Source organism: Protomyctophum parallelum, assembly GCF_964188405.1.
Source record: "Protomyctophum parallelum genome assembly, chromosome: 2".
Classification (NCBI taxonomy): Eukaryota; Metazoa; Chordata; class Actinopteri; order Myctophiformes; family Myctophidae; genus Protomyctophum; species Protomyctophum parallelum.
This window is the reverse complement of record NC_139699.1, coordinates 5,081,907-5,094,218: the sequence shown is the minus strand read 5'-3', so window position 1 is coordinate 5,094,218 and position 12,312 is coordinate 5,081,907. Positions and strand designations below refer to the sequence as shown.

General features: G+C 42.1%; 1 protein-coding gene across 1 annotated transcript; it reads left to right on the top strand.

Annotated features, from left to right (window-relative positions):
* The first annotated feature begins 2,183 nt into the window (after nt 1-2,183).
* irx6a (iroquois homeobox 6a) lies at nt 2,184-11,962 on the top strand. The gene is made up of 7 exons (XM_083759453.1): nt 2,184-2,325; nt 3,298-3,571; nt 4,349-4,458; nt 7,209-7,507; nt 9,240-9,920; nt 10,693-10,798; nt 11,767-11,962. The coding sequence occupies exons 1-6, from the start codon at nt 2,312-2,314 to the stop codon at nt 10,791-10,793; spliced, it is 1,479 nt and encodes a 492-aa protein (XP_083615579.1). The 5' UTR covers nt 2,184-2,311; the 3' UTR covers nt 10,794-10,798; nt 11,767-11,962.
* Nucleotides 11,963-12,312: the final 350 nt, after the last annotated feature.

Here is a 12,312-nt window from a genome sequence, read left to right as displayed (position 1 = left end):
GCTTGTGATTGGCTTGTTGACTTGAGACAGCCACATGAGGAAATAATAGCCTAATAATAATAATAATAAGAGGCTATATATATGGAAACGGAGTTGACAAAGTCAGATCAATTGTCTTCAAAAAGAGGGGTCCAGCTATACCTGGCTTCAGAGTTTCGTGAGGGATTTCCAAATGGTCCCTTGTTGAGGTTCCTTGAAATTAAAACGTTTGCGAACCACTACTGACTACTCTATAACAGGCTAGATTAGATATCATAATTGTACTTTTTAACCGGTTAGGCTATAGGCCTACCTCCTGACATTGTCGCAGCTAGACCGCCAGACGCCAGTCGCTCCGAGCGACGGGTGTGAAGTTTAAACTCCGTCTCCACCCCAACCGTATTGAAGTGGTGCTGATTGCTGAAGGAGCCCTACGGCTATACGGGTCGGTCCGGTCGTTACAACGGACTCAGAGAGCTTCATTGTTTATTCCGGAACCAACCGTATATCAGTATAGGACTGATCAAAGCTGTCGTGAAACATATAGGCCTATTACGTAAATGAACGGAACATAATTATCCTCCTGACATCTGACAAACCAAAAGAATATATCCACATAAAGCACACACGCACGTGCGCGACACACAGAGCTTGTTTATATGAGAGAGAGAGAGAGAGAGAGAGAGAGAGAGAGAGAGAGACGAGAGAGAGAGAGAGAGAGAGAGAGAGAGAGAGAGAGGGGGGGGGGGGGGGGAGAGAGAGAGAGAGCGAGAGCGAGAGAGAGAGAGAGAGAGAGGGGGGGGGGGAGAGAGAGAGAGAGAGAGAGAGAGAGAGAGAGAGAGAGAGAGAGAGTCTCAAGAATAGCCCAGCTATGGTTGATTTGTTGATCTAATAAGGCTTAAATTCATTCTCATTGTATTCACTGCAGGCAGCCACACATTCCTTCCCCATCTTCTTCAAGTGAGCATTATTCAATTAAAATGCAATTCTCGTGCTCCGCGTCCACGGATATTTAATTAGAGTGAGAGCACGCGGGGTTTCACTTTCTTTCTTTTCTTTGCCCCCTCTCACAGTTTCTTTTGTGTTTCACCTCTAAGGCATATTTTCACTCAGTTACTCGCTGGTTTAACACGGGCACGTATCCATTTGTTAATTGACACAATTACGCATTACGCGCAATGTGCACGTGGGTCTCCAGGGCAGGCACGCATCAATCACGGGTCTATTGACCTGTCAAAGCCCCTTCCCTCCACACACACACACCTGTCCTGCTGGGACTCTAATAGAGAGAGAGATAGAAGCATCATGTCATTAACTCTGACTCGGACCTTTGGCCAAGCACAGCCAGAGGCGAACAAAGGTCGAGGGGGCGAAAATGGAGTGTCAGAGCAGAGGTGCTCATTCAATTACTTTCCATTTCTTTAGCATAGACAATAAAATATGAAATAATAATAATATATTAATATATTAATAATATGAATATTAATAATAATAATAAACGTCCTGTGTAATATTGTTTGGCTATATGACAACAGAAGGATTTAGTTTTCCTGTCTTACATATAGGCTACTTAATTAGTCCATACTTAGGCCTACTGTAAAATGAATCTTCTGTCAAAGACTGACATCGTATATGCGTGATGGTGCTGCCAAAATATAGGCTACTTTTGTGTGGTTTGAATAAATATCATTTCACAAAAAACGATGCAATATAATGGAGGCACAATATAGCAACCCCCATGTAGATGCAGTCTTTATATTTGATCGTTAAATCAGCCAATAATTCCACACAAAGAGCAACACAGCTGTGTGTGTATTATAGGCTACAGTGCAACGCTGTAATAAAACAGCAATGCTGGACGTGATTGGCAAAGACATTATTCCATCCTTGCTGTCCTGTCGTTCCGGGATTACAATGACGTCACGCTGGTACCCTTGGCATGGGTGAATGCTAAAGAACTATAGAGGCACAAATAATAGCACAAGCAGAGTCCATATCTTGCAAGTCTTTCGTTATCCTTTAAGCCTCCTTCGGCTAACATCAACAACATTTTTTTCTATTCTTAATGACGCTTAATTTTCATTTCTTATCGGCTCCTTTGGGGGATTATTTAATTCATATAAAACTATCTGCAGCTGGTATATTGCAGCCCAAAGTCTCCCTCCTATGAGTGTAGTCATCTATTATTGAGGGGAAGGCCGTGCGTGGAAATGTGTGCAAGACGGTGGATTTAAGTAGAATTGGTTTACAATCGATCAAGGGTGAAGAATATTATTGCTGATGGTAACAAAAGAAGCAGCTATGTCTTTCTCGCAGTTTGGATACCCTTACAATGCAGCTTCCCAGGTAAGCCTCTATATATATTATTATCTATATAGCCTAATATTACATCATATTTTGATATAGCCTACAGAATGAGTGTGTTGTAACAAGTTATCATATAGCCTATACCCTCTGCCTCCGATGGGACACAGATGGCTGGCTGACTGTCAAACTTCCCTGGCAGTAAATGACAATTGCGTGCCGTGCTTTTTGTCGGACCAAATATCGACATGCATGTCCAATTACTTTGAATTATGAATGATGCTCACGTGTTGTTCCGATGACAAAAGAGATGAATGTCACCTATTAGTTCAACCATCGCGCTGCTCGTCAAGTTAAACTGCGAGCGCTCCGAACTTTTCACTCAAAGTTCGGACATCAGAGACTTGCAACAAATTAGGTATTGCATTGCAATCATTATTTTGTATAAAGGTTTTTGAACGAAAGCTTATAGCCTTAATATGCAAGCGTTTACATTAATACCATATACTTTTTAATGGCATATAGATCAAAGCAATTGGTTAAAATTCTGGTGCAAAAGTTAAGACTATTCAAAGTTGTTATCCAACTTTTAATTTCTATCATGTTCTCTGCATCTTGTTTTAGTGGCGTTGTTGCTGACAACTGAACGGAACGTTATAGCAATTAAACCTTTTATACCCATTTATTACAATAGGCTGCTCTTAAATAACAATAATTACCACGGGCTGATATAGTTTCACAATATAATGCTACAGTAGCCACTATTATACGTGAAAACATTAATTGCGTGTCACGGATTCGCGTAAAGCCTGCACTGATCCTTACCTCATCTGAAATTCCCTATCAGACTAAATCTCTCCTTATACTTTACACACACGCACACTATCCAAATAAAACAGCGCATGGATGCGACAAAAACGCCAATGACACTTCTGTCTATCCACGATTCTTCTTCATGCAGTTTTTCGTGTCGGCAAACCCCAGTACGACTTGCTACGATTCGATTTCCTCCAGGTCGGTGTCTGGTGACGGCGGCACCAGTTCATCCCAGCAGCCCCCCGTATTAACGTCCGGCTTCTGCTGTCCGGCGTCCCCCTACTACGAGAACCACCACCATCACCATCACCAGCAGCAGCAGCACCGGCTCCTGCCCGGCGCCAGGACCGAGCTCTGCAACGCTGCGTTGGGGATGTACAGCTCTCCGTACGCGGCTGCCGCGGCCGCAGCCACTCACAGCTACGCCAACTACTTCCCATACAGCACCGAGCCGGCTCTCTACTCCTCGCTGGTAGGTCGAGCTTTACGCACGGACTGGCTGGCTGCTCCGCCACGCAGCATCGATCTATGCCTGTCTGAGCTGAGCTGCATGTCTATAGTCTAGCCTTCCTAAACGGCTGCTTGATCAATTAAACCTATTAAGCTTCACTGCCCACTTCAACATTTCCCCTCTTCATTAGATTTATTTTGTTATGTTATACTGTTTATTGTTTGCATAACATCGAATCTATTAATCTAGCTTGCATGTGTAACTCTGCAAGGAACCAGATCAACACATGTCCATTTGGTTCCTTACACTCCCTAGTATATAGTTACACATGGATATACATTTGTGTGTGTGTGTGTGTATGTGTGTGTGTGTGTGTGTGTGTGTGTGTGTGTGTGTGTGTGTGTGTGCGCGTGTGTGTCACCTATATCACTGCATTGTTCAATCAAGTTTAGTAAAAGTTTATGCATGCATTGAAAAATATTGTAGCCTATAACATTTAAACATTTACCACATTTTAATTACTTGCGTGATGAGAATAATAGTCTAATATAATAATCTACTCTAACTAGATTGTACTATGAAAATAAATAATAATATGGAACTATAATATTCTGGTTCCAAACAGCGTTTAGTGTTAAGAAAGCGGAAATGAGATATAGGCTAGCATGCTTGTTCCCTGTGGGGTGTTTTAATGAAACACACAGAGAGAAATCTGCCAAGTATAGGCATTTTTAACACACACAAACAAATCCCTATAAAATCTAATTTTGAATATATTATAATTTATTTCATTTATAGAATCCACAATATGACATTAAGGATGGAACAGGCACTTTACACTCTGGCATCACCCAAACCGCAGCGTACTATCCATACGACACCTCACTGGGCCAGTATCAGTACGACAGGTAAGGTCCATTTTCTATCCACGCCCTTCAAACACAGGACAGACAGCGGATCATTTTCTATCCATGCCCTTCAAAGACAGGACAGACAGCGGATCATTTAACATGTGGAGGAGGGGGGGGGGGGGGGGAAACAACAAACACAAGAGTGACCAAGCCCCACATTCAGAAATCCTTCTGGTAAATGTTGTTGTGTGACGTCAGTCAGGGGTGGAAGAAGTCCATCCTGCACTCACCTCAAGATAAACAAATACTATAGGATACTTGACATCATCAACATGCATTTTATTTCACAGTTAACCCATTCTGACCTGAGATCAGATTCATACGAGGTTTCCACTGGACACACACTGGTCTGATTAAACCCATTCTGACCTGAGATCAGATTCTAAAAATGTCTATTACATCCTGACAGTTTCATTATTAACCCATTCTGACCTGAGATCAGATTCTAAAAGTGTCTTCGATTTATCAAAAAAATAGCAGACCTACAAGCTCGTAGCGCGCCACTCGGTGGCGCGCTATGAGCTTGTAGATCTGCTATTTTTCAATAGCTAAAGCACGACATGATGCCGACACCAAAATGGGTGCCCGGTCAGAATGGGTTAAAAATAGAGACGCTTCTTGACCATTGCAGGTGTAGCTGCATGGTTTTGAATGTTGGACATTGACAACGTATACATTTACAGGCTCATATTATGCTTATGTAATAGTATTATACAATATATGTATAAAACTATAGCAACTTCATACACTGGTGATGTCATGATTCTTCATGCCCAGATCGGCTGCTTTTCTCTATAGAGACCTTTTTCTCATTTTAAGTAATCATGTCCATGTAATTATGTTTGAAAAGAAACTACGGTATATTGCCTATAGATGTGGTGGACTATAGTTTGTAAATATCTCTTGTTGCTCTAACTGTTAAGCTTGAACACACCTATCAGCAATCATGTTTTATGGATTGGAACCATCACCTCACTGAGGGAATATGTCACGTTTGGGTCAAAGGTGAGGGTGTTAGTGTTAGTGATACTGATACCTGTCTGGAGCACAGCTGTAGGACTACTTCAAATAACACTCCGGGGTAGCTTGGATTTATTTTGAGTGAATATAGTTTATGAGGTATTTTGCTAATGATGCCATAGCGTCTGTGTGTGTGTGCGTGTGTGCGCGCACGTGTGTGTGTGTGTGTGTGTGTGTGCATGCTTGCAGTGGGGTAAAGTAACTATAAGTGCATGTACTTAGATACTGTAATTAAGTACAATTTTCAATACTTTTACTTCTACCCCATACATCTCAGATGAAATATTGTACTATTTTACTCCACTGCAATTGGATGAAAACATTAGTTACGGTTCTAGTTAGTTTGTATCTTTTGATTATTATTACAAAACTAATATTATAACCGCTCAGCTATTTTGAAATGGCTGAAATATTTAGGGATGATGTGCACATCAGCACTATATATTATATATAGTATATTTCAGGCATTTCAAAGTAGCCGTTCTGCATGCTGGTAGATCTGCTATTTTCAAAATATGTTTTTTAATACATTGTGAACTTGTGAAATGAGTATGCCTTTTGTACTTAAAGGGAAATTTCACTTAAAAAAAAAAACGTTTGGTCATTTCATTGTCTTCTCAGGCTTATGTGAACACCCCAGACAGTTTTTAAGTTGCTTGATTCAGTATTTAGATATTTGATATTCATTTTAGCCGCCCCCACCCCCTTCGTATTCAAACTCCATTTTAACCCTGACAGATACATTGAAAACACCGGATCCTTTTTTCATAATGTCCTTGTGAGGGGCCATTTATTTTTGAGTGGTGCAACCACTCCTATAATTATACTGTAGACAGCTATGTGTGTCTGTCCCTGTGTCCGAGCACGAAAAGTGTCCGAGCACGAAAATAGCATTAGAGCCTTTGTTCACCACCAAGTGTCACTGTTGCACAGCCTAACACACAGACACACACAGGCCAGGGAGGAGGGCTTGTACAGTACAGTACAGTACAGTACAGTACAGTACAGTACAGTACAGTACAGTACAGTACAGTACAGGAAAATATTACACTGCTGCGAGACGGAGGAGACTAAAACATAAAAAATAATATTTAAAGGTATATTCAGTGATTTCACTTAATTCAAATATCACTTATTTTTTTGTTTTGTTGTGATAATCCTCTCTACTATAGAGTGTGCTGACCATATAAGGAGTTCCTCCCTGTCCCCAGTTAACCCCTGGGGGTCAAAAAACCTTAGGTTTCGTTTTTGGCTCTCTATCCTGATTGGATGAAAGGCTTAGGTCCCAGCCAAAAACGAAACCTAAGGTTTTTTGAGTGAAATCACTGAATATACCTTTAAATGAAAACGGTAAATGAAAAACAACGGCCCGCACGTATTAGAAGGACATTATCAGTCACCAGAAAAAAGGTTGGGTGTTTTTGATGAATCTATCTTGGTTAAAATGGAGTTAGAAGTTACAATGGGTTTGTATAGGAAGGGGGCTGGGCAGCTGAAATTAATAACAAATATCCAAATACTGAATCGAGCATGTATACATGTTATGTACGTATACATTTTGAATAAAGGACTTATAACTAAAGACTAAACAGACTTGTATATATTGCAGTATTGGTACTTTTACTTAAGTAAACATGTGAGTTCTTCCATCACTGTGTGTGTGTGTGTGTGTGTGTGTGTGTGTGCGTGCGTGTGCGTGCGTGCATGCGTGCGTGCGTGCGTGCCAGATATGGAACCGTAGACTTCAATGGCTCAGCGAGGAGAAAGAACGCCACCCGGGAGACCACGAGCACCTTGAAGACGTGGCTGTACGAGCACCGCAAGAACCCCTACCCCACCAAGGGCGAGAAGATCATGCTGGCCATCATCACCAAGATGACGCTCACCCAGGTGTCCACCTGGTTCGCCAACGCCCGGCGGAGGCTCAAGAAGGAGAACAAGATGACCTGGTCTCCCAAGAACAAGGCAAACGACGACAGGAAGGACGACGACCTCGACAAGAGTGACCAGGAGTGTGTCACCAAAGGTAATGTATACCTATACCCTCCACTAGGGATGCCACAAAGTGACCATCAGCCAAATCGAATAGTCGATTTATTTTTATTTTTAATCAATATCAGATAAAACGTTTAAGATTTTATATTATGCACATGCCATGGTCACATAACCATTATATGCTGAGTGCATGCTTTGATGGTTACAGTTTTATAATCAGTTTTGATGAGTAAACCTTTGTGGAGATCTTCTCAATTTACAATTTACAATTTAGGCATTAATCCAGAGCGACTTACATTAAGCAAGAACAAAAGCATGGGAATACATCACATAAAAGCATTTATCATGAAACATGCGTAAGCTAAGAAAGTAACAGTGGAATATCTATATAATGAAACTATACATATATACTACTATGCTATACATAATAGTACTATGGCGTGCTATACAATGCAATTATAGTGCTGTCTACATAACATGCTATAAATCTGTATCAAATGCTATCTAAGTCTACGGAAGTGCTATCTAAGGGGGTAGGGTAAGTGCTATGGGCCATGATGGAGTCTGAAAAGGTGGGTTTTCAGACTACGGCGGAAGATTGGGAGTGATGCTGCAGTTCTGACTGCAATGGGAAGTGCATTCCACAGTTTTGGAGCCAGAAGGGAGAAGAGTCTGGGACGTGTGGAGCGTTGTCCCAGCATTTTTAGTGAGGGTACTTCCAGCTTCCCTGCGTTGGCTGATCTGAGTGCGCGGGAGGGTTTGTAGGGTTCAATCATACTTGCAATCAGTGCCATTCAGGATGGAAAATGAAATCCATTTGGATTTGGGGAGAAGTTGTTTCATAAGGGGCTGGTAAGAAGTACTTGATATAAAGAGAACATGTTCAGTTCACTAGTCTACACTCCACTCTACACCTGCCTTCATTTCATCTGATTGTCTGTCTGGCAGGCACTTAACAAGTGATCGTTAACTGTGTCTGTTAGAGAGAGGGGCAGAGAAGAGTGGCTTTGCTCAACTTGATTTATACTTATTTTCTCCACTCTGATGAAGGTACATGTTCGATATATCATGCAGCCTTACTTATTAGCCTATATTTTAACTATTTCGATTTTCGATTATGAAATATCAAAATCGATTGTGGAGACTACGATGATTAATCGGAAAATCGATTAATCGGCGGCATCCCTATACCCTCCACGAGAGGGTTCATCTAACTCTGAGTTGACCACTTGAACCCTATAGTGTCCCTATTCTGGGGGGAAAATATCAGATTGACAGCGTCGTTTTTAAGAAACGAGAGAGAGCCGGGGGGAGACTTATAGCAAAGGTTTGCCGGACCCAGGAATTTAACCTAGGGCTCGCTGTCAGGTGTATGTGGTCATCGGCCCATCGGCCAAGTGGTTAGGCTAGGTTAGATCTACAATTGAGTGGCAATTTTCAGTGAAAAGATTTAGTGTATATCAATGTGAATGGGTATGTAGCGTTGTGGTGGTTCAATTCATTCAGTTGAAACGATTTGATTGTGCAGCTCTGAAACATTCAACAAACTGATAAAAAAAGGTCATACGTGGGTAGGAGGATTATAGACACAGTATATTGAGCACTTTGAGGGAAATCTGAACTATTAAGTTGCTCTTGCCATGTTTCCATCCATAAGACTATTGATATATTTACAGTCTCCATATTATGTTTTGTAAAACTGCATAATATGGGCAAGTCCTTTAATATGTTTAACTGCATGTTTTGTTCTCATTTGAACGCAGACTCCTGTGACGGTAAAGAAGATAAGGAACTTCATCTAAGTGACCTGGAGGACATGGAGGAGGAGGACTGTGATAAACTGGACAGTGACTGTGAGAAGGTGGCCCCTGATGAGCTGGACCTCCACAGGGCCATGGCCGTGTCGGGGAACCCCCCGAAGAGAGAGCTCTCCGAGCTGCACCTCAACCTGGCCAACAGCTTCCCCGCCTTCCCATGCCACGCCATCAAGGGCATGACCTCTCTCCTCCCGCCTGACTTCCTGGAACCCGTGGTGTCCAAGCCCCCCTCCGCCTCTTCCTCCACCACGCCCACAGGGAGCATATCCCTGTCTCATTTTGAACCTTTGGACAAGCCGCGGATCTGGTCTCTGGCGCACACGGCGGCCTCGGGGGTCATACTGAGCCCTCGCCACGGCTCGGAGCTGAGGACAGCAGGCCGCTTGGCTGGGGGGGGATACCAGCTGCAGACCCCCAGGCTCCCCGGGGCCCCTGCTGGACATTGTCGGGGCATCATGGGCCTCCACGAATCTAACAATGTGACCAACGCAGAGAACCCCTTCCAGGAGGCCCCGCCTTTGCACTCCAAAGTCTACGGCGCCGCCGGCAGCTACAGTCACAAGAGCCTCCAGCTGCACTGCTCCTCGTACCCTGCACTCACTGACACGTGCCAGTACTCCATTGAAGGTACAGTATGTCGTCTTTCACGTTTACGTTCACCCATTATAGCTTATATATCACATAGGGTTTTCAGATACATTCATCCTTTACTGTATTAACCCATTTAGGCCCATCGAAATAAAAAAAGCCTTCTAAATCCTGACAGTTTTCTGAAATACCTATGTTTCTAGGCCTATATCACTCAATATTTCATGTCAAGGACACCGAGACCCCCATCTGAAAATATGTTGTTCCAGGGACCCCTCCAGAAGCAAAGATTTGAGTTAAAAACATTCGTTCTGAAAAAAAAAAATCCAAATCTTAAAAATAGCAGACCTACAAGCTCATAGCGCGCCACTCGGTGGCGCGCTATGAGCTTGTAGATCTGCTATTTTTCAATAGCTAAATTATAACATAATGTTTAAAACACCAAAAGGGGTGCCCGCCCAAAATGGGTTAACCAAATTGAAATGTTGCAACAACGTGCAGACCAACAAGCTGACAACATGTATCACGGTGTGACGCCGCTGCGTTGTGAGCTTGTAGATACGGTATGCAGTTTTCGCCCAACATTTCTTCTTTGGCAGTTTTCACCGATAATGCCATGCACAAACAAAATCAGGTTTAACAGGTTTAACAAGGATAATGTGAGAGGTTTACGTTACGCTATATTAGCAGACAGGCATATATTATATGCCTGTCAGGCATGTATATTATACATATAATTATGTCATATTATTATATTGAAAAATGCATCTATAATTTGCGTGTGTGTGTGTGTGTGTGTGTGTGTGTGTAGGATTCTCCGGTGGCAAGACAGAGACAGCCAACCTTAACGAGGCCTGTGGGCCCCTGCAAGATGACAAGGTCATCGCCTTCAGACCTGTGATGAAGAGGTGAACCAGGTGACCTGTGATGAAGAGGTGAACCAGGTGAGTCACAGAACACTGACACGGAAAAAAGGGTCAAGCCACAAACAATCACCCGAGTGCCCGTACATGCATGCATTGCACACGCACGCACGCACGCACACACGCACGCACATAAATGCACAAACATGTACACACAGTAACTTGTGTCTATGGCATCAACGGTCGACAACATATTGTCGCTGTCAGTTGGAAACCTTGTATGTCCAAAACCGGTACTTTTCAGGAAATGGGTACTGAAAAAGTCTTCCAATGGATCTACAGTAATGTAGTTAGAATGTAGTCACGAGCTCTTGTTAATAATTGGTTAAAAATCGACCGTGGTGCATCTGGCACTGATGGGGGGGGGGGGGGGGGGTGGTCCGTAGAAGTGGCACAGAGGCTCTACTACTGTATGTCCTCCAGGTGGGGACTCCTCACTGGCAGGTGAGCCAATAGGATACAACAGCAGTGATAATACACGGTAATGTTTGTAGGGAGAAATTCATTGGTATAACAACTAAATTGGGAATAAAAGGGGAGTAAGCATTGGCTAAAAAAAAAAAGAAATCTATAATTTGTGTGTGTGTGTGTGTGTGTGTGAAAATGTAATTATTTTTGTGAAAATACACATTCAAGCTCATCGACAAGCTTGCAACGCGGTTGTGAGCTTGTATACGGTTTACTGTATCAGCTATTTCTGCTACTTTTGACCGACACTGTCGGTATAAACCAAGTCTTCTTACCAACTGCGACGATTTGCAACATGTATTAGTATTATGTAATGTATGCAGAAGTGTGCTGACGTGTGATGTCACTAATAAATCATGACCAAAACTGAAAACATTTTAGGACTGTTATCATATTGACTGCATACTATTACTATTTGTTTTCACATAATTTATCTTAAAATACACACATAAAATAATGTGTTTATTTTTGTCTCCTTTTTTGCATCCTGTTAGATGAATGGCAGCTGTGGCCTACAATAACAAAACAGTGAGACATGTATTAATATGCACTAATGGACAAAGTGGACGACGAGTGTCCACATTTGACACAGTGGAACTACCTTGCGCTACTGCAGTGAGAAAGCAGGACAATTCAAACTGTGGGATGTGGCTATCATTTTGCACAATATTGTTTTTAAGTGGTGTTTAAATGATGTTATGCAAGAACTGTAGACAGGAATGGCCGGCAAATTTTGTCTACGGGCAATCGTGTAGTGTATCAAACGTGGACATGTATGTATTTATTTATTATTTGGCATTTTGTTTATTTATTTGGTAATTAAGTGTATTTATTTCCTTTTTCTCCTTTGAATAATTTTGTCATGTATTACATTACAACGTGGCTATTTGTGGTATTTTTGCTTGATTTAAAACTTTCAAAAAGTTCACACGGAACGGATTGGATCTTGCTTTGCGTGTGAACGAAAAACTGTCATTGTGTTTATGTGCGCTTATTTGCCATCCATGAAATATTTTATAAGAATGCATTTTTTTCCAAGA

Coding starts and splice junctions, on each gene's coding strand:
- irx6a (XM_083759453.1), top strand. Junction 4,459..7,208: donor GGCCAGTATCAGTACGACAG/GTAAGGTCCATT, acceptor CGTGCGTGCCAG/ATATGGAACCGTAGACTTCA. Junction 9,921..10,692: donor GTGCCAGTACTCCATTGAAG/GTACAGTATGTC, acceptor GTGTGTGTGTAG/GATTCTCCGGTGGCAAGACA.